We start from the raw sequence: 21,313 nt of genomic DNA, 5'->3' as shown, positions 1-21,313 counted from the left end.
TGACACCTCGAGAATTGTCGAAAGAAAACAATGATGTGACATTTCCCTGCCAATAAAAGGCTGGGTTGGTTGTATTAGAAAGGCTTTTATAAAAAAAAAAATCGATATTTTGGAAGAAGTATTGTAAATGTTTCGTCTTAGAAATATCTTAAATAACTTGATGAAACACCAGATCGACATTACTTCTTGAAGATTGTAACTAAGACACAAAAGTGAACAGTATATTTCAATAAAAAGCCAAATAATGAATTAAACTACATCATAGAAATGTTTCGTCCTTCTAGGACTCGTCAGTGATGTTAAGGAGCTAATTGTAATGTAATTAAACATAGGAGGTGACGGAAGAAAATTAAAACTGATTAAAAGAAAATGGCAAAATCTAGATGTTTTACTGATTGTAGATAGTTACCATATGATATCGATTTTGGCGAGGACACGGAATTGAACCTGTTTAATGGATTTCAAAATTTCACAAGAATCATTGTAACTTTGTATTGCTATTGTAGTTCGATTTAATCCTCGCTAGCATTCTAGTTATTATAAGATGTAACAATACCGTACTCTCTGTTAAACCTGACTGAATGGCTTTGTGAGCGGTAAATCGTTTGTATGGAGGACAAGCTAAACAAGCATTCCCTGCTTCTGACGTTTAGGATTTCGGTATAAGATGGAACACTGTGGACCCATTTCCTTTTTACCAGCAGGCTTTCTGACAGGTTGGTATTAAGGATATTCTTTCATTTATCATAAATCTGTTAAAAGAACGGTTTTTGTAAGTGTCGACAACATTTCGGATATCATATGTTCTTTCATACCTTAACAGTTTTTTTTTCATCTAATGGAAAAGAATATATGGTATTTTCACGCACAATATGTAGCTTTATAATTATCACAAAAGAAAGTTTTCAACTGACACCCTGATGATAAAACTTCCCGATCTCTTTCATAATCCTACATCTCAGGAAACCCTACATCTGTCATATGTTGACATCTCTCGCTACAACCGTGATACAGAGAACAAAACTCTTGAATGTCGAATCTGCTGTGTCATATCAATACCATCGACTGGGGAAGCAGAATGTACAGTCATTATACAGCTTAGTGGAAAACTGTCAATGTTGGTTTCGTGCTCAGAAAATGTATATATAACGTTCTTGTCCATGTTATGACATCACAATCCTTTTTGACCGGCGCATTAAATGAAAAACGTTCGAGTTTGGGTATATTACATGGACGAATTCACCGGATAACAGGCCGATAATGTGATAAGCACATACAGTCAATCCTTGTTATCTCGAACTAGATGGGACCATGGGAAAATTTCGAGATAACCGAAGTTTCGATTTGAGAGAGATAAAATCTTTTGTATGAAGTTAGGAAGGGGCCGACGAAATGCTTCGAATTAAACAGGGTTTTCGAGATAACGATTTCGAGTTAACGAGGTTTGCATATCAAAGAATCTACATTTCAAATCTGCAAAAATACAGAACGCGTATCTGTCATTATAGTCACTATATTTCGCAATATGCGGGGGATCCCTCTGGTATGCCAACATCTATAGAATTACATTTAAATTGTAATCCTAAACTTTGCGTAAGATAAACGCACGTACGTACGCTCGCACATACGTTTGTTTTATCGCACCGTGGACAGTCAGAGACGGGACCTCACTGAACAACATACCATGAAATCCTATCGCATGTCATCTGGTGCAGTTTGAGAAAAAAATGTTTTGCAAAAGGAAAATACCACGTCAACAGACACGCCCATTCGTCAGCTTCCATGGAATCACAAATTGCCACGGATAAGTGGATTCGAATCACGCACCTCCACCTGAGGTTTCGTGTAACCCGACGGAGTTATCGCGTCCCCACGCACGTACATGCAGTACAGCCTGATAGAAACAACAGTTTTTTTTAGTATTTATCTAAATCTGAAGATAAGCACAATACACATGCTGTGGTAACTCACCTAGAAAGATCAATTATAGTTGATAACGATCCTTCCTAGCAGTTCAAACGCCAGACGAATACCACGAAACATATTAATTATGAGTTTATACGATATATATGTGTTTTTCGATATGATTTACCATACCTAGACTTGGTATAATGCCACATTATCTTACTGCATTTCTAGGTCAAATCTTTATCAGTTATCTCGATACAACCCTGTATAATGTACCTTTAAACAATTACTTTAATTATGACGACTTTGCTCGGCTTGTTTAAATATATGTGTGTATATAAGGTAGCTGATCGTATCTCACGCGCGTTTGTTCTTCGTGTAATTGAATCAGTTCGGATAGTTCGTTATACACTACCATGTAAGCGAAGTACGATTAACCACATTTCGAAAGAACAACTTTATTTCGGTGTTGAACTTGTAAATTGCTGTGGAATTTACATAAATTTTCATATCAGTGTGTGAAGATATGGGTATCAGGCAAATTAATATGGTTGATTTAAATCATAAAACATTTGTTAGGTGCGTGGTTTTATCATATCGATAAAAACAAATTTTGGATATCCCGACAGTGACGTGATACAAGGATAATCATGGGATGCGGACAAAGCGTCGTTACCATAGAGATACACGTGAAGAGAGGTCAGATGGCGCCTGTTAAAGGATCGGTAGGTACCCCTATAATATATTTTTAGAAAGGCTGACGTAATTATACACGAATTTACATCCCTTATATAATATAACGAAAAAACCCAAACAGCCAGCAAAAAATATTTACCGTCTGTACTTGATAACAAAAACAAGGTACAGTTTGTTAAATGGCATTTGGTCACCGAGTTCGTGAAAATTTTTTAACCTTTTTCTTTCTGTTGAATATCTTTCATTTGTCTGATATAGATAGTAAGATTCCACTATGAACAGCTATCATGGCAAGCTAGTTAGACTTGTAAATAAACCACAAAGACTCAATATGAATTGAAATTGGCCGTTTTTATTGAATGTACATCATATACTAAATTTCAAGTTCTTGTTAACAATGTTATGAAAAAAACATTTAACAAGTCTAAGATTGGGGTCTGAAAACGCCAGAGATAACTTTCCCTAGGTGCAACCTATGGGTAAGGAATCTCTCCCCCATTAGTATATATATGTAAGGGAGGTTTCGGCACTAGTAATGCATCGCTAACGTATTAGCTTCTCGCTTAATGTTAACTTTGGGAGTTGGATATTCGCTTCCTCATAACAACAGAAAAACTTCAAACGGAGATAAAGGCAAATGAGCTGAATTTCGATGTATTGCTCATTTTAGAAATACTTTAATTGTTCAATAAAAATGTTCTTTGTTCGAAATGTTGGCTTCTTGATGGAAACCCAAGTTGTTCGCAGGTTCGTTAAGGTTCGTGAAAAAATAAATAGATGCCATTGAACAAACCGATGTTTAAAGAAAAGCTAACATTTAAAATAATTCAATCTTAACTGTTTCAACAAATCCACAGCTGAGAAATGATGAAGAATGTTCCAAAATATCGTTTAAGTTTTAGATTTCCATTATCTTTTGTCGCTGCACTCCTTTTTCCGCTGAAGGCGTCAGATTATGTGTTATATGAAATACTCATTTTGCTTTATTCCGGGCGGTCTTTGTTTCCGGCAAATATATATTTTTTTCAAATACACTTGAGTAATGCTTTGCTAATAATGATAATAAAGAACATCTTTTAATATTTGATATAACAGGCTCACATCTACATTGCAAATAAACAGTAAATTTTGACAAAAATGCTTAAATCCTATATTTGAGATTTATTTTGAAATTTAATTAGTAATACTTTATGCTTTGATAAAAACATGTTTGGGATCTCATTTTCGTTTACAAAGATGGGGATCATTGTGCTTTATTGTTTTGAAATTTTAGTCCCCATACATATAAAGTGGTTAAGATGTGTATATTATGTGTTTATATTGCTCCAAGATGAACCTCAGCTCCCGAAGCGTATGTTTGGTACATATAAAGTGGTTAAGAAGTGTATATTATGTGTTTATATTGCTCCAGGACGGACCTCAGCTCCCGAAGCGTATGTTTGGTACATATAAAGTGGACAAGAAGTGTACCTACCAAGAGTCACATCACATGTATGTCTATGACCCAAGAGTCCTCAAGGTCGTTCCGCCACCTCACGTTCCACACACAAGAAAAAACGAGATTTTCGAACTTGAACGTTTCGCATTACTGGACAAAAGGGCATTAAATGTAAGTCAAGACAGTTGAGAAATAACAATTCATAATTACTTTAAAAGTTGTCAATAAATATATAAATAAATTTGAGCGGGAGTTCTTTTTCCTAAATTTGTTTAATAAAAGTGAAATTTAAAAGTGAACTGTAAAAAAAATTTAAATGTTCCGTGGAATTTATGATTATTAGTTATTTTTCGAGTGGTTCTTCTTTCTGTTTTCGAAGATGGCAACATTGCGAACAACATTGCCTTGCAGATGTCTTTTAATGGAGAAAACCTTACTCTTTCGAGCGCCTTTAAAATAATCCTCTTTTTTGTTTCAAGCTTTCGGCAAAACAGTTCAGTTTTTGTACGAAAGCAAGCTAGAAATAAAAATAGTTACTTCTAAAATTGAAATCTACAGGTGTCTCACGCCAAGAAACGTGGCATGCTGGAGGATCTTGTGGAATGGTTAGTGAAACCGTGCAAGGGGCATGAATTGGCCAAATTGAGAGTGCTATATCGCTGGCTGACGTCATGGGACATCAAAAAGTTCAAACCACCTCTGGCACGGATAGACAAGGGATCTGTCTTGTGGTATATTCTGAGGCTACAGAACAAACAGGAAAATTACGCTTCCATGATGTGTTATCTCTGTAGGTAGGTACTATTTTCAGCTCTTACATTTTTTTCTTGAGGTTTTTAAGTTGTATCAGTTGTCCTACCATGAACCCCCGTATGGGACGTCCCCTCCACTCCAGAAATTAAAACTAACATCACATTCTCCCGGATATATCACAATGTACAAAATCTCCAAGGCACATAAATATATATAGTTTTTCTTACACGCCAAGAAAGGCAGAGATCACAGTCTGTCATTACAGCATTACTCTCAAACCTGTTAATTCATACAAAGGATGACGGTAACATTTGATAATACTTTTTCTCATTTATTTTCCATAGCTATGCAGGGCTTGTATGTATGGTTATCCATGGGTTCATGAAAGGGAGTACTTACAAAATTGGACAGAGTGTTGCCTCAAACAAGATCAACATGTACGGAGAGTGGAACGCGGTCTTGATTGATAATGTCTGGCGTCACGTCAACGCCTACTGGGGCGCATGCGCCGTGATGGGCGATGACGATGAAGCGACTACTTTTCATTTGGACGAGACCTTCTTCATCCCTGATCCGGAAAATTTAGCTTATACCCATTTCCCAGACGAGCCCAAATGGCAACTTTTAGACAGACAAATGTCAATGAAGGACTTCGAAAAAAGGGCTTTTGTAAAAGAGCGTTTCTTCGAGCTCGAGATGCGGATTTTATCACATCCAGAATGTGAGATAATGTGTCATGATGATCTTGAAATTCTGTTTGGAATTGCACCAAGCAAAAGAAATCAGATAGCACTGAAATGTATACTGTCGGTAGAAAACGATGAAGAGGACTGGGTCCCCGTCGAAAATGACAAATTTCAACATGACTATGCACATGTACACAATGCGAACTCTGTTGCAGTGCAGATGCGTTTCCCTGACACAGGAACCTACAGATTAGAAATACTTGGGAAGGACCTCTTGCGAGAACGCTCGGAAGAGAAGTACATTTATGACTGGTTGGTGGTGTATAAGATATACGTTAAAAAGATAGGCAAAAACACGGCTTTTCCGAAATGTGATGAATCGGCTCTGTGGGGTCCAAATATTCTAATGGAGGAGGCAGGCCTTGTACCTATAGATCATCAGTTCGCGACCCTTAATGCTGATGGAGGCTACCTTGATCTTCCCATCAAATTCGAAGACGGCGATGTTGCCGAATCGGAAATATTTTACAAGATGACGACGTTGCAGGCAAATCTGGACGACGTGGAATTTTCTCAGAAAGGAATTATGAAGGAAGATCAGAAGTTCATCATTTTCAATGACAAACCACCTGCCAATGAATACGGCCTGTGTATTTACATAGAGGAGGAGGAAGATCCCTTAGAGTTACCTCCCCTGAGGCCGGGAGAGATCCGTCTGCCAATGATGGTGAAAAAAAACGTATGTAACTACATGGTGAGGTGTACCTCGTTATCCAAAGATTCCAAGTTCAGAGAGATCGACAATGCAAGGAAAGGTAAATCAGTACTATGTTTGAATCGCAAGGTCATTTATATACACGTGCTAAAATATCGGGAAAATGTCCTTCACTTAATTCTATATGTACACGCTGATGGCCATGAAAAAACTTCGGATTTGGCTAAATCGTTTATCCCCTTTTTCAGCAATCACAGATGCCAATAAAGAAAAACGCCTCGCCAACTTAGAACGGATTATTGATCTGATTGAGACGAAGGATTTTGAACGTTATATGGCACCGGAAACCAAATTTGGGCGGGAACTGGTCCAGCGCCTGCGCAAACTGCAGAGTAAACTTCACGAGATCATGATACTCGACACAGAGACCATAATGAAACTACGTGACCTTGTGAACCCTCCACCGGAAGTGTTTGCTGTAATGAAGTCCTTACTGCTATTTTTGGGTCATTTTGACGAAGAACTAAGAGTGAGATTATGTTGTTTTGTTTCGTATCTTGTTTTAAGTTGTTTAACCGTTTTATCAATTTGTTTCATTTACTAATGATTATAATTAATCAAATAAAATTTGAAAGCACAGTTTCCCGATCGCAAAGTGAGCTTACTCACGACAAAAAGAGAAGTGTCATGGCGTGGCGTGGCGATTTATTTGTGACGTCATAGTCACAATACAGATATCCCCACAAATTATAAATAACTCGAATATTTTATCAAAACATTATATTAAGGCAAGTATACCTCATTAATTAAGTCGTATAAACAAATGAAAATATTTAATGAATATTGTTTAGCAATGGAACGACGTTCGGAAGATAGTTGGCCGCTCAGCAAAACTGGCGTTGAAAAGACGTATTGGGGAGTTCGATATCAATGACTTGGATCTCGACATAGCCCTTGGTGCCAAGAAATTGTTAGGTACAATGGAACTGGAAGATGTAAGAGCTATCGACCCAACCTTGGCTGTGTTCATGGATTACGTAAGTGTTCGTCCTACTTCGGGCCTGGTCATAGATAATGCTGTATACTATTTCTACTTGAATTTCATTTGAATGATTATACAAAAGACAGATATTTTTATGTTAATGTAGATTTGGTCGAACATTTCAATCAGTGTAGTATATGGCAATGTTATCGTATCGTAACAGGTGATGGCGGTGGTGGAAGAGATGGAGCTGAGGAACCAGAAGAAATTAGATCTGACTGTTCCTCGAACAACGAGAGAGAAGATTGAAAGGAGCAAAAAGGTCATTGCTCTTCTGACAGCAACGCAGCCAAAAGTTGGTAGGTCATGTTCTGTCTGAGGTGTTAAATGACACTTACTGAAAGTGTAGAAGTACTTGGCAAATTTAACATGGACTCGTAATTTCTGCTTTCCTGTGATATGCTTCAATAAAAGATCTAACAGTGGGTGTAATGTCAAGGTGAGTAGAGGAGGGGAAATCTTAGTTCTTAGAGTGGGTTCCGGGAGAAAAAAACTGACCAATTACAGACTGATATGCTCGTTGAATGTTACAAAGGAGCGACACCAACCTTCAAAGCCAGTACGACATACTGTTATGCGACCTTGAAATTCGTTTGATGAACATTAAAGGATCAAACTCATCTTCTCGTCTTGCCCACATGGAGTTGCACAGTTGACCATTCATTTTGTGAAGAAATTTGATTGTAACCCTAACAGTATCGAGAATGGGTTTCGTGCAGTTAAGCTGAAATACGACTTTTTCTTGTATTAATGTCCTGCCTCATTTCTAGTATCAATATCAATGCCCTGCCTCATTTCTAGTATCAATGTCCTGCCTCATTTCTAGTATCAGTGCCCTGTCTCGTTTCTATTATCAATGCCCTGCCTCATTTCTAGTATCAATGCCGTGTCTAATTTCCAATATTAATGTCCTGCCTCATTTCTAATATCAATGCTCTGCCTCATTTCTAGTATCAATGCCCTGCCTCATTTCTAGTATCAATGTCCTGCCTCATTCCCAGTATCAATACTCTGCCTCATTTCTGGTATCAATGCCCTGCCTCATTTCTAGTATCAATGCAATGCCTCATTTCTAGTATCAATGCAATTCCCTGCCTCATTTCTAGTATCAATGCCCTGCCTCATTTCTAGTATCAATGCCCTGTCTCGTTTCTAGTATCAATACCCTGACCCATTTCTATCCTCATCTTTAGTATCAATGCCCTGTCTCATTCCTAGCATCATTTCTAGTATCAATGCCCTGCCTCATTTCTCGTATTGATTGATGCCTTGCCTAATTTCTGTGCCGAATTGGTTTGAAAGCAGTCCTGTGCTTTTCTATGGGTCGAGTGGCTATTCTCATTGTCAGTGTAAAGTTATCATAGCTACAGTAATTTGGTGTTTAGCAACGTTGTTTTTACTTGAGAACTCGAACCTAGGCTTACACAAATATACATATTAGACTTGCTATATACGTCGATAATTTGATTTGAAATTGTATCTTTCTATATAGAATAACCTACCAATATGTAAAACTCGACAGAACGTTAGGATAACTATACGAGGACATAACTAGGAAGAAATCAAATGTGTGATTGTCTTTTCTCTTTTCACAGAACCTGAAGAGGAATTTGAGGAATATGATTTCTTTTAAAGCTTCCAGATTTAAAATAAGCACCTGACCTATGACGTCATCAGATGCCCGAACTCTTGGATATCATGTTGCTTTAAGATAAAATGCAGTTTGGCGGTAAACAGTTTCTGATATACCAATAGCAGTGTCTTCGGAGGGTTCTTGGATTTTCTCTGAAATATATGTGAGATATTTTGGCATACTATGGTTTTCTCACCTGAAACGTGACAGCTGGTTTGGTATACACGGAACTGTTTCTTGATAATCTGGACTGTCCAGAAGTTCCTCCAGAATCTCTAATATGTGTTTTTTCTGTTATTGTCGAACATTGAACTAATTCAATTTCGTTTTAATAGATTTTGTGTATTTTATGCAGAGAAGCATCAGAAAATACCAACATGGCAACATAATCATAATTCAAATTCAAATTCAAATTCCATAAAACTAGGACAAACTATGAACAAAATAAAGAATTAAACGGAGATTTCGGAAAAAGAACATTGAGAATAAGTTAATTTTCGTAAAAGTGCCTGATATAATGCAAAATATGTCCCTCAGTCCATCCCCCTTCCTAACAAATAGAAAAAGCAATGACACGTGATTTCGAAAAGGTCATATGCGAGTATATATTGCTTTCATGTCCTTGTGGACTCGAGATTACCAAATATGGAGAGAATTGAAGGGAAATGATTTATTTTCTATTCAGTCAGATTTTATCGGGTTTTAATTGTCAGTGTCTTGTTAGAATTGATCATATGTCCCAATATCTTTATTGTAGTTTTTACCCGTTGTTTAAACATTCGTTAACATGTAAATTTACTGTCATGAAAAAGAGAGCGGGTTTCTCTTTATTCGACAAATCATTGTGTCCCCTTTGTCATGATTTCCTGGTTATCAGGAGTAATTCTAAAACGACGGATACGGTTTATCCAGAGATATTTCTCACGGCTAGCTTTTAAGAGATTGTTTTTATTAAAACATATAATTGAAATGTCAATTATCATACTTTAATGTGCTGCAGCGTAACATTCTTAACATTATTCATCAATTTCCCTATTATGTTTACAAGAGGAAGTCAGCTGGTAAGTCACCCTCAAAAATATTATTATACACTCTTTGACTAGGTCAAGGTCAAGGTCAAGGTCATTGCTCAGTCGGAGATTTGACGTCAGTGAACACCCATATACGATTGGTGTGTAAAAATGGTTGGTCAGCTCGTGGGGGAAAAGAAAAATAATTAAAACAATTACGCGATGAAGGGATCCTCGTGTACGATAAATTGAAATCCTCACTCTGATTATCTCCCTTGGTGTATTATTGAGTTGAATGATCCAAATTTAGCATTATGTCACGGAATCAAGTTCTTTATTTTTTATTATGGATTGGCGAATAAAAGTATGAATAATGAACAATGTCTAGATAGAGTTAATGTTGTTGTCTTTTATATGTAAGTAATGGTGAGCAAATCAAGTTCCATCCTTGATACTACAGAAGTTACGATCACTGCACACCTGGTACAGTTGATGGCAAAATTGAAGGCAAGAGCGAAGTAATTTGATTGGCTTAGAGCAGGTCTCGGGGGGGGGGGGGGACCCAAACCAATCACATGCTGATATTATCCTTTGGCGACCTCGGATCAAACTTGTGGCACATCCACAAGTGAAGAGAGCAAAAGTGATCGTAACCTCTGGAGTGTCGCGGATGAACACTACTGCGGTCGATGTAGGTTTTATGTAAATTTTATCGCTATGCCACACAAAGGGAAGTTACTCTGGGGGATTAGAATGATTTTATATATCAAGAAATTGCAAGAATCTTTTGGTATTCAAATCTACAAAGGAACAAAGCAACGAAAATAATTGCGAAGACACTTTATTTCAAAGCAACGAAAATAATTGCGATGACACTTTATTTTCAAAAGTACTTTATACGAATTACAAATCTAATTAGTAATCAAACTCATTAATTATACTAACAGCAATACTCTTAATATCTTTCATCCGTGAAACTTCACCAGATCTACAAATGCAAGCTATGATATACTGTAACATGTGTGTACGGACCTACCAACGTTTATAGAAGTTCAATTCTTCCATGTTGAAAAATGTCGGCTTCTTAATTTAAGATGTTCAACAACTTCATCACAAAGTTTTATTAATCGTTGATAAAACCATGTCGTCCACAAACCACCGTTTTTTATTATGTTATTATGATATTATGGTCACAAGAGGAAGGATTCAAACACATTTCGACTAAGGTGCTTATTGAATAAACCATTTCATAAAATCCTGAATCTTAATTCAAAAGTGAAAAAAAATAACAGCACGTGTATTCTTAGTTAGTTCGTTCGTGATCGTGTACACTTTGTAATGTCTAGTGATTCAGACCAAAATATTGATGTAAGTTTATTCCAGGCCTTATTATCACATACAATGTATGTAGCCGCAATCTTGGATCATAGAAAAGGTCATTTATTTTGAGAACACGATAACACTCACAAAGGTTTCTATATATATGTATATATATATATTAATGAACTCAACAAATAACTAAACATATTATATATATATATATATATATATATATATATATATATGTGTGTGTGTGTGTGTGACATAATGGTTAAGAAGTGTACCTAATTGTATCATTTTATAATTTCAAGTATTTTATAAATGAAAACAATGTACGTTTGAATTTTTATAACAACAATATAGACACGAGATCTTAAATTGCCAACAAAAATATGTAACTTGATTTTTAGTCATTTTGAATTTTCTTTTCCTTTTGACAAACCTCTTAATTCTTTGTCGCCTGTGTGTACAAGCATTTGATGAAGTTTCAAAATATATCGCTAATCCTTCAGTTATGTGAACAAATACATACACACACGAATCTATTGAAATAATCTACCAAATCAAACTTTATATAATTCTCTTGTAAACTGATAGAAATCAACCAGAATGTAATTTTCCTGTTGACACAATGTAATCAAAATCACATTATTTATCATTTTTGATCGGTTTTGATCTCAATCAGAATTTCAAAAAAGAAAAAAAAATTAACAAATGACTAATTTTATAGTGCCTGTGTGGTGAAATGTAAACTAGGTTACACTATTGAAGAGAACAATAAGGAAGGTGTTACAGACTGTGAACCAGAATCTAGTTGCATACGAAACTAGTAAAAAAAACTGTATGAGTAGATTTCACTACGTTGTTTAAATGAAAGTGACGAGGAGCCGAACTCGTTAAAATATGGTGGCTCCTCGTTGCCATTTCATTGCTTCATTTTATCACCTCGACAGAACGATATTTTTGTCTTCTCACACTCTCTTAATTATTGTCTTTCCACAGCAAGACTATGAAAAGACACCACAACTTGATGAGAAATAACAAAAAATTGAAACGTGCTATTTAACGCCTTTTCCTTGTGAAAAACAATTATCTTTGTCCTGTCACAGACAAAAGACGATAATTTGTGGTTCGAAGTCTATCCTTATGTGCAAATTAAAAAAAATGAGGTAATTTATCTGCCCTGCAAATTAGCAACGTCAATTGTTTCCTTATTTCAAGATAAATCTTGGCACATTTTTGTTTTGTTACTAAGAAAAGATGATAATTCTTGTAGGCACAACGACAAAGTTTGTCCTTCTGTCGGAGCGCCAAAATAAATCAACAAAATGGCAGTATATCTAGATATCATATGTTTATATAAAAACTACAGTGAAGCAGTTGATTTCACAAGCTTTTATTTAAATGATTAACTTAAAAAGTGGAAACGCATCACTAAAAAGGGGAGAGCGCTGCATGAAAGAAAGCAGATGTATATCTTTATTCCATACTTCTGAACACTTTTTGATTTAAAACATATATGGAAACCAGCCAAAGACGTAAGATTATGTTAACTTTATCAGCATTTCTTTACACATGATGTGAAATATTTAAATTACATGCATATTAACACAGCGACCTCATTTTATATAAGGTGTAAACTATTTCAAACTTAGTACTTGATATTAATCATGACCTCATTTTGTAAATCAAAACCAAGTTTATGCATTAGTCCAGCAATTTTAGTCTAAAAACACCCTAGCTTCAAATTAACTGTAGCATATTTCATTTAATTTTTAAAAATTTTTCCTTATTGCTATCAATATTATAACAGGAAAACTTGTTAGTAACTGAGGTTTTGTCTGAGAGATAAAACTTTTTTTTAATATGTATTTTCTAACAGAAGTTCCAAATGTTGTTCCTTACGATCTGAAACTTTAAAATCTCCTCTGAAGAAATTAAGCTGGATATGATGTTGACACAAAGTAACAAAATGATATTATCCTTTAAATATGCTAAAATGAAAGCGATATGATATTATGAATTCATCAATGGTAACAATATCAAAATATGCATTGTACATATTCAAAGACGAAAATACAGTTTTCAAAAACTTTTCTCTAACTGCCAATTTACTGTAAAGTCCTTAATTTTTGTGGAAGATTTATTTTCATTGATTTTGTGAATACTCTCAATCCACGAATTCACACACACAGAAAGCATTATTAGTTTATTTATCAACCTTATCTAGGAAATCATGTTTCCAGAAAATAGGGATTTTTAATAAACCACGAAAATTGAACTCCATGAAAAATGTATGATTGCATAGTATCGGGCTAGCTGATGAAAGTCTGATCAAACTGTATGAAGCTGAAATAGATCTAGATTAACTGATATATATTGCCATTATGAGTATATCATATCAAGAAATGTTGCTTTCCTGTACAATCAAATTCATGTATCACACTATTCCAAAATGACTTGGTATCAAATGAATAAATTTCTAAGAGAAAGAAACTGGTTTAATGAGAATTAAACTTGCTCATTATATTAAATCGTAATGATACACATTGAAAATAAGTGCAAACTATGAAGTGAATATACAAGAACAAGGGCCGTCAGAGACAGGTTATGCTCCCCAAATGGGACAAAATTTAAGTATGAAAAACAACAAAGGGCAATGAGAAATTTATGATTCTTGTCTGCCCACCTTCTCTTGAGATCTATCCACTTAGGAAGTATCATGTTTATGTAGTGTAACGCTCTTGACAAATTTAAAATATGAAAAATAACAAAGGGCAATAACTCCTAAATTATGAAAAAGAGAATGATGGCTCTGGTGCCCTGCACTTCTCCTTGTTGAGATCTATCTACTGATGAAGTCTCATTTTTTGATACTTCTTATTGTTTTAGTGTAATGCTCTGAACAAAATTAAAGTATGAAAAGTAACAAGGGGCAATAACTCCTAAATTATGAAAAAGAGAATGATGGTATTGGTGCACGGCCCTCCTACTTGCTGAGATCTATCTACCTATGACACTTCATGTTGATACTTCTTATAGTGTTTGTGTTATGCTCCAGACAAAATTATGACATATGGACAAACAGATGGATGAATGGACAAAGTGGTGAAGGGAGAGCATAAAAATTTATCAAGGGGTCGGCAATATTTGAAATCTGCCTAAAATGGATCAAAGAAATCCAAATCTTTGATTTGTGTTGTACAGGCTAAGATCTAAATGTATATTGAATTTAAGGTTGAAAAATGTACTCCTAGTTGATAAATAAAATGATTATAGTCGATGGTTTCAGGTGAAAACAAAACAATTGAACAAGGTAAGGTGTTTGGGGCAGTATCAGATATCATTTAAATACTGTTGTCATAATTATTTTTTCCGGGGATTGATTTTGCGATTTCCACTGGCAATAGAGACAGGAAATTTACCTGGACGAATGACTTCAGCGTATTTAGTGTAAATTTACCCACAAAAATTTCCGTGTTAACGTATATAAATGATTTAACTTTTCCAAATCCTTACAATGATTAATGATAAAATCTAAATTCAACATGATTAATGTTGACCATTGAAAACCAAACTTTACAACAATAATGTAACATTGTCATTATACAATGGTTCATTATCAACTAAATATGAAAACACATACACCTGTAAGAAAACCCACTGGTACACTACAATTCAATATCTAAAAGTTATAGGCAAGAAACAAGAAAAATTCCATCAAACAGTTGTTTATATATGTACACATGTATATGGTTGATTAAGCCTTGGATCTTGCTTTGCAGTTTATGAAGTTTGTCTCAAGAGCAACTGAATTCATCAGCCATGAAATGGGCTAAAGCACAGTTCAATGCTTATACTTCAGTTAAGACAATGTGTATTCAAGTGTTTAATGATTTGTACAAATCCAAGCCTGCAGTTACATGAACTTGTGCAAGTCTTACGGACTGTTGAAAAATATACTGCGGCATTTTGAATTAGAGAATGTTCAAATGAGTTTTGCTCAAGCAAAATACAATTATGCAGCACATTTAAAATGAAAATTACAAAACAACATAATTTAATTGTAACAATTGATTTCGTCAATAAATATATAGATATTATGAAAATTCAGTTAGCTTAAAGAGTAACATCTTTACTGATTTCTGTGTTTTTTCTCCAAACTGGACAATAGCTAACTTTAAATTGTCACAGAGTTAGTTGTAAGCCTTCTTTGTATCAGTGGCAACAAGAACATAGTCATAAAACAGTTCTGTAACATCTCAGGCAGCGGAATGTTAAAATCTTCATAATTGCTTACTATTTTGTTTTAGGTGACAACATTTGAAAGGTTTCATTTAGATATCAAAATGTGAAAAACAAATCTGTTCTTCTAAAAATTTGACAAAAATGTCATATTTTAATAAATTCAATAATCATTATATATTTAACAATTATCATTATCAATTTATATTCTGTAAATCTGGAGCAAATTTCATTACTTTTATTTAAGCATCAATAATGTATAAGGGTTATCTCCCCTTACAGAACCTATAAAGGATATTATGTTCATATGTTCAGATCAATGTTAAAATCTGGTGGTCAAATTCATGGACAAATGAAACAGGCTAAATTTTGAAATTTCATTGAGCTCAACTCCAGTGGAAATTAAAATATTTTATAATGATAAATAATCTTTGCGTTTTATGAAAATGCTGAGAAAAATCTTTGTCTCTGAAATATATCAGTCTTGAAGTCTTAAATAGTATAGAATGGAGTATAGAAAGTAATTCTGATAGAAATTTTGTAAACTGTAGGTCACATTCTTTCGACATAAAAAAAAATTTATAAGTGATTCAAATTCCACAAAGTTCAATGTGAAACATACAGTTCAAAAACAAAATTGGAAAGTACTGCAAATTTTCTAATTCATATTGTTCTTAACCAACCAGATCAATCTCTGTTGGTAATCCTGACAGCAATTTCTCCTTTCTTTACCCTGCATATTACAAATCTGGTTACAAATGTCTCTATCATAATGTCATACAGATATAACAAATCAGAGAAGCTAGCAATATCCAGACTACATCAATATATACTTCTCCAAGATGACAAGATGGAAATGGGTTTTATGTTTGGTGCTGAAGTTGACTTGTAGACGTTAAGTAGCAAACGTGTGGTCACCAAATTCAGTATGTATACCACATTTGATTTATTAAACATACAAAGCAAAAAATAATATTCTAAAACAAGAAATTTAATTAAATGAATCATCATCATACAGAACATTATTAATTCACAGGTGTTTGTTATGTTATTAGGAAAAACTGTGTAAATTTTTAATTAATGTTGTAATTATGTGTTGATTTAAAATCATGTGTCACTTTTGTGGTGTTCTCTGATCCACAAAGCATTGTCAATTTTCATTTTAACACTGAGTTAGAAATATCAAGTATTGCAGTGATAGATAGCAACACCTAGCTTACCACACATAATCTCTGACCAATGCGTCTGTTGGCTATGTTTGGTTTGTATTGTTCAATGTGCTCTCAACAACTATGCTTTTGTAAGTACAACCTCTCTAGGAATGCAAGGTGAGATCACATATTTTTGAGAGGCTGTGATATCCTTGTAGGCCTCTTACTATGAAACTGAAAATGAATCTATAGTGTTAGCACACTGAAATATACAATCAAAGGCCCCCAGCACACCATCTTGTCACATTATACTGACAAATGGCAAACACGTTGTTACACTTTAATAATACTAAAAAGTAAGCAGAGGGTTTACTACCATGTTTAGAGACTATGGTTTGTCTTGGCCATCAGAGAGAACCCTGGGCCTTCCTCACGGGGCCAACACTCAAATAAAAATCAAAAATGGGGTAATGACAAGCATTCAGTCACATCTGGGTTACCAAATACACCACATAAGATGTTGATTCTAAAATTTTGTATATCGGCTTGATTTATAATGGGTGAACGGTTATTATGAGGTTAGCTCTCCTGATATTAGTTGGTGGCAAAACCACTGATCATCTTGAGGGAGGCCCACAATATGCATCAAGAAAAATTTAGATAAAGTATCTTGCCTAAGTTTAAAAAATGACAGCACAGCAAGACCTGTTGTAGCTAAAGATACTAGCTGCCTGGCATATGGAACAAATCATACACCTTGTGTTGAAAAGTCGGTCAGCTGATGGAAATATTGTGGCCAGTGAACAGTCTACATGGAAATTAAAATGATACATGCTTTATGCTTTTTACAACTCAACCAGTATCGTATCTAAAATCATTGCCAAAAAAAAAGAAAAAAAAGAATTACTGAGAGAAACAATGGTATGACAGTGACCTTTATACCAAATACATAACAGTATCCTGTTAGAGATAGCCGACAAGGCCAGAAAAACATGGTAAATTTTAAATTGATACACTTAAATCTATATATACATGTACCTCTTAGTACTTTGTGCAATAAAATAACAAACAAAACATAAGTATGTATGTAGGTATACATTATCTATACTTGACATAATTAAGTGTAAAATTATATTATCATGTTTGTTTGTAAATTTATTGTACTTAATGTAACAAAAATGAAAGGTACAATCATAATGATAGAACTATATGTACTAATTCTATCAGTTTGTAGGATAAAACAGGGTTAAAAATGGTAATGTATGATACAACTCTCTTATCTAAATATCACAGCTGTGTGATAGTGCAGCATACATAACTTTGTATGATATAAATACCATTTATGTATAATCCATCTTGAATTGAATGGAAACACAAGTTTCAATTTGATAAATGACTTATTAAACTTATTCCAAGGCAAATACAGTTGAACTTTGTTATTTCAGAGTCGGTTAAAAAAACTTTTGAGTCATCCAAGGATTTGATTTCAACGAGATCCAATACTTGGTGAAAAGCTTGGCCGGGATGGACAAAATACTTCGTATTAAACAAGGTCTTCAATTTATACCAGTTTGAGACAACAAGGTTCAACTGTGGTTCTGATATGAAGAATTTGTAATAAGTTTCATAAATAACTTTTCAAACGGATGCAAATCTTAATATAGATCCATTTATGAGACGATAAATTATTCAGGCCAATATCGTAAAAATGGACATTTTCATGTCAAAGTTGAAGAAATTTCAGCTCGAAATCTACAGATCTTCACCGTTATGTCATGAAGGAACCTGTGAGTGTACGACTTCAGTTCATTAAGCCATCCGTCACAATGAGTTATAAGTACTATATGCAAAAGTATTACATAGTTATTGTCAGCATATTGATTGAAAAACATCGCAGTAATGTGGTAAGTCTAGATATTTAGACTCAATCAAACAAGCCTTAGAAGTTTTATTTTTGCTTTTCTTAGCTAGCAGAATTGAAACTTTGTGATGAGTTTCATAAATAAAACCTCATCTAAGGTATGTTTTATCTAAACGCTCAGAAAAATTAAATTTCAACAGATTTTTAAACAAAATTTGTGCAGGACAAAATCAAACAGTGACAGTATGGCCGTATATGACATCACAACGGATTTCTGACTGACACAACCAATGCAAAAACACACCCAGGTATATTGTATGAGTAAAATACCGTTATCCAAAATAGCTTTTACATGGGAAAGGTCACAGGATAAAACACAAAATTATTGATAAAAATAGAAATACAGGCAAAGGTAAATGGAATTCAGATAAGTTCCCCTGAACATTTTAAGACCAATCAAAAGGCAATTAAATTTCTGAAAACTAAACATAGATAAACACATGTTGATGATAAAAGATGTCATTTTGTCTACAACAGTGCATGAATATTGACACTTCAGGCTTGTCACTCATTCACAATGCTATAACACTGTCATCGAACTGTTGGAAAAATAGAATTTTTTTTTTTTTTTTTTTCACACTACCCAAGTAATTCAGTGAAGCTCGTGAAATGAATAAGTAAACAAATAATCATTGACGATGCCATGTGTGATATCATAATGAATTAGCACAAAAAAATTCAAAAAATGGTAAAATAGACATATTTTTGTTTGTCAGTGTACAAAAACATAAAATCATATCTCTCTGGTTATTTTAGGTAAAATAAATAACAGATTGTTCTTTGATAATTTTTCATGAACTTAAGAGCAACTTTAACTCTCCTTTCATATGTGAATATTTAATTGCAAACTTTGAAGTAAAAATTTGTTGGAACATTATTTGAAAGTTTGTATTTTACCTTATGTTCTCTCAAGAAATCTTGTGAAAAAGTAAGAAAGGTTTCAAAACCTGAAAAGATATCAGAAGAATTAAACCCAACATAATGCTAACTTTGAAAACCATTATACATGGTAAGATTTTAACTAGAAAAAAATAATAAAAAAAAATTCATTATAACTAAATATGTGTTCGTAGGGCAAATGGTTTTTATAACAGAAGGAAAATATTAAATATATTGGCATGACTACCATAAAAATAATGATTAATTGTAAAGATGATAATAATGTCACTGATTAATAACAAATCTATACAAATATACATATTCTATTCAACACTGCGATCACCACAATCATATTTCACATGGCTATAAATTGCAATTTAATCCCCTAAATATGATTTCTGTGTTATGTGACTATAGTAATATTTCTAGGAAATAAATCTCAAACTGTAAATGATTCTTAACACAAATACAAATCAATCAAGACTGACATGTATATCATATGTATTCTTTGATAAGTCCAGGTGCAAACACATAACTCCGACATAAGTCAGGTGGTGGGCTTGTCATGTGATAATGATGTAGCCTTTGTTAGCATTCTTACTAAAACTGCAAAATAAGCAGGTGGGCTTATTACCAGACATGGGCTTATTGCTGGATGAATTTACAGTAGGCCTGTTATAAAATGTGGTTACATACAAGCTATCATATTACAATTCAAAACAAAATACTTCATGATGATATTGCAAGATTTGATATGACTCCTCCAGTTACACGTACAATAGAATGTTGACTCATTTGAGTCAAAGGTCAGATGGGTACACAATGACTCCTCAATACTTTCGTTTCAGGCAAAAATAACCAAGATTACAACCTAACCAGAGTTATCTCCCTTGATTAAAAGTCCTCAGTATGCTGTTAGTTATTTTTAGGATGTCTTCATATTATTTAATTTGAATGCAGGTATTAAAAATGTCTTTCATTGTCTAATTATGTTTTACTTCCATAGATTATCAAACATACATTAAAGCTTCCAAAGTGAAAGCTGTTGTCCTTTCTGAACGTGTTTTGCATACAGTGTAATTAAGTGTGTTTTGACACAATTTGAATGCTGACCTGATGAAGAGGACAATTTGTTCTCAACTGGATTTTTTCTTTTTTTATAATCAAGTAAATCATTTAATGATGAAAAATATCCTACATTTAGCTGAAGGAGACTTAACTGATTTAAAATCAACATAATATGGTGACATATAAACTGAAACATCTATATATTTCCTTTCAGTTCACATACTTTTAAAATATGTGGAAGTATGGAGGGGCAATGGGTCTATCATAATTAATCAATTTTACTTTTATCAATATGGTTTATACATATTTATATATCAAGTGTTAATTGCAAGTTGTTCTATGTTTTATCTCATGAACAATTGTGTTTAACATTATCTTGGTAACTATCAAATGTTAAAAAGATACAAAATATATGATGAACAGTAATAACATCTCTCTCCATATGTACAACTTGCCATGTGTAAATATTCAATAATTCAGAATTAATCAGCAACTGTTTGAAATCGAGACCAGACCTAGACTATCTGTTTCCAACTAATTCATTTTAACAGGTATAGTAGTATTCTTAACCCAAGATATGAATTCTACGAGTGAACTTCTGCGGTGATGCTATGGTTGCTATGACTACATACAGCATCTAGGGGTTTGTTGTACACTTATGGCATGGGTGACTGAACACAACCAATTTTTTTAAAATGATTGCAAAAAGTGTCCTGATGGCTATTGAAACTCCATACCGTTCTCATGAAATACTACTGGTATTAGAATTAGCATTTCTTCCAACCTAATGAAGTATTTCCGAAACCAGAATTAGAGTTTCCTCTGCCCCCATAAAGCATTTTCGGAAG

General features: G+C 34.0%; 1 protein-coding gene across 1 annotated transcript; it reads left to right on the top strand.

Moving 5' to 3' along the window:
- Positions 1-4,624: 4,624 nt before the first annotated feature.
- On the top strand, positions 4,625-8,871 carry LOC132559568 (lim and transglutaminase domain protein ltd-1-like). Its single transcript, XM_060224199.1, has 6 exons — positions 4,625-4,836; positions 5,140-6,296; positions 6,445-6,725; positions 7,048-7,233; positions 7,402-7,537; positions 8,834-8,871. The coding sequence occupies exons 1-6, from the start codon at positions 4,625-4,627 to the stop codon at positions 8,869-8,871; spliced, it is 2,010 nt and encodes a 669-aa protein (XP_060080182.1).
- The last annotated feature ends 12,442 nt before the right edge of the window (positions 8,872-21,313 follow it).

Source organism: Ylistrum balloti, unplaced genomic scaffold (genome assembly GCF_031769215.1).
Source record: "Ylistrum balloti isolate Yb309-2 unplaced genomic scaffold, AGI_CSIRO_Ybal_v1 Utg370936, whole genome shotgun sequence".
NCBI lineage: Eukaryota > Metazoa > Mollusca > Bivalvia > Pectinida > Pectinidae > Ylistrum > Ylistrum balloti.
The sequence above is the reverse complement of the archived record's forward strand: the minus strand, read 5'-3'. Positions and strand labels throughout refer to the sequence as shown.

Bases quoted from the DNA above. Each gene is read 5' to 3' on its own strand.
- LOC132559568 (XM_060224199.1), top strand. From the start codon at position 4,625: ATGCTGGAGGATCTTGTGGAATGGTTAGTGAAACCGTGCAAGGGGCAT. The intron at 7,234-7,401 runs GTAAGTGTTCGT...GTATCGTAACAG, and splicing joins TGGCTGTGTTCATGGATTAC to GTGATGGCGGTGGTGGAAGA. The intron at 7,538-8,833 runs GTAGGTCATGTT...CTCTTTTCACAG, and splicing joins AGCAACGCAGCCAAAAGTTG to AACCTGAAGAGGAATTTGAG.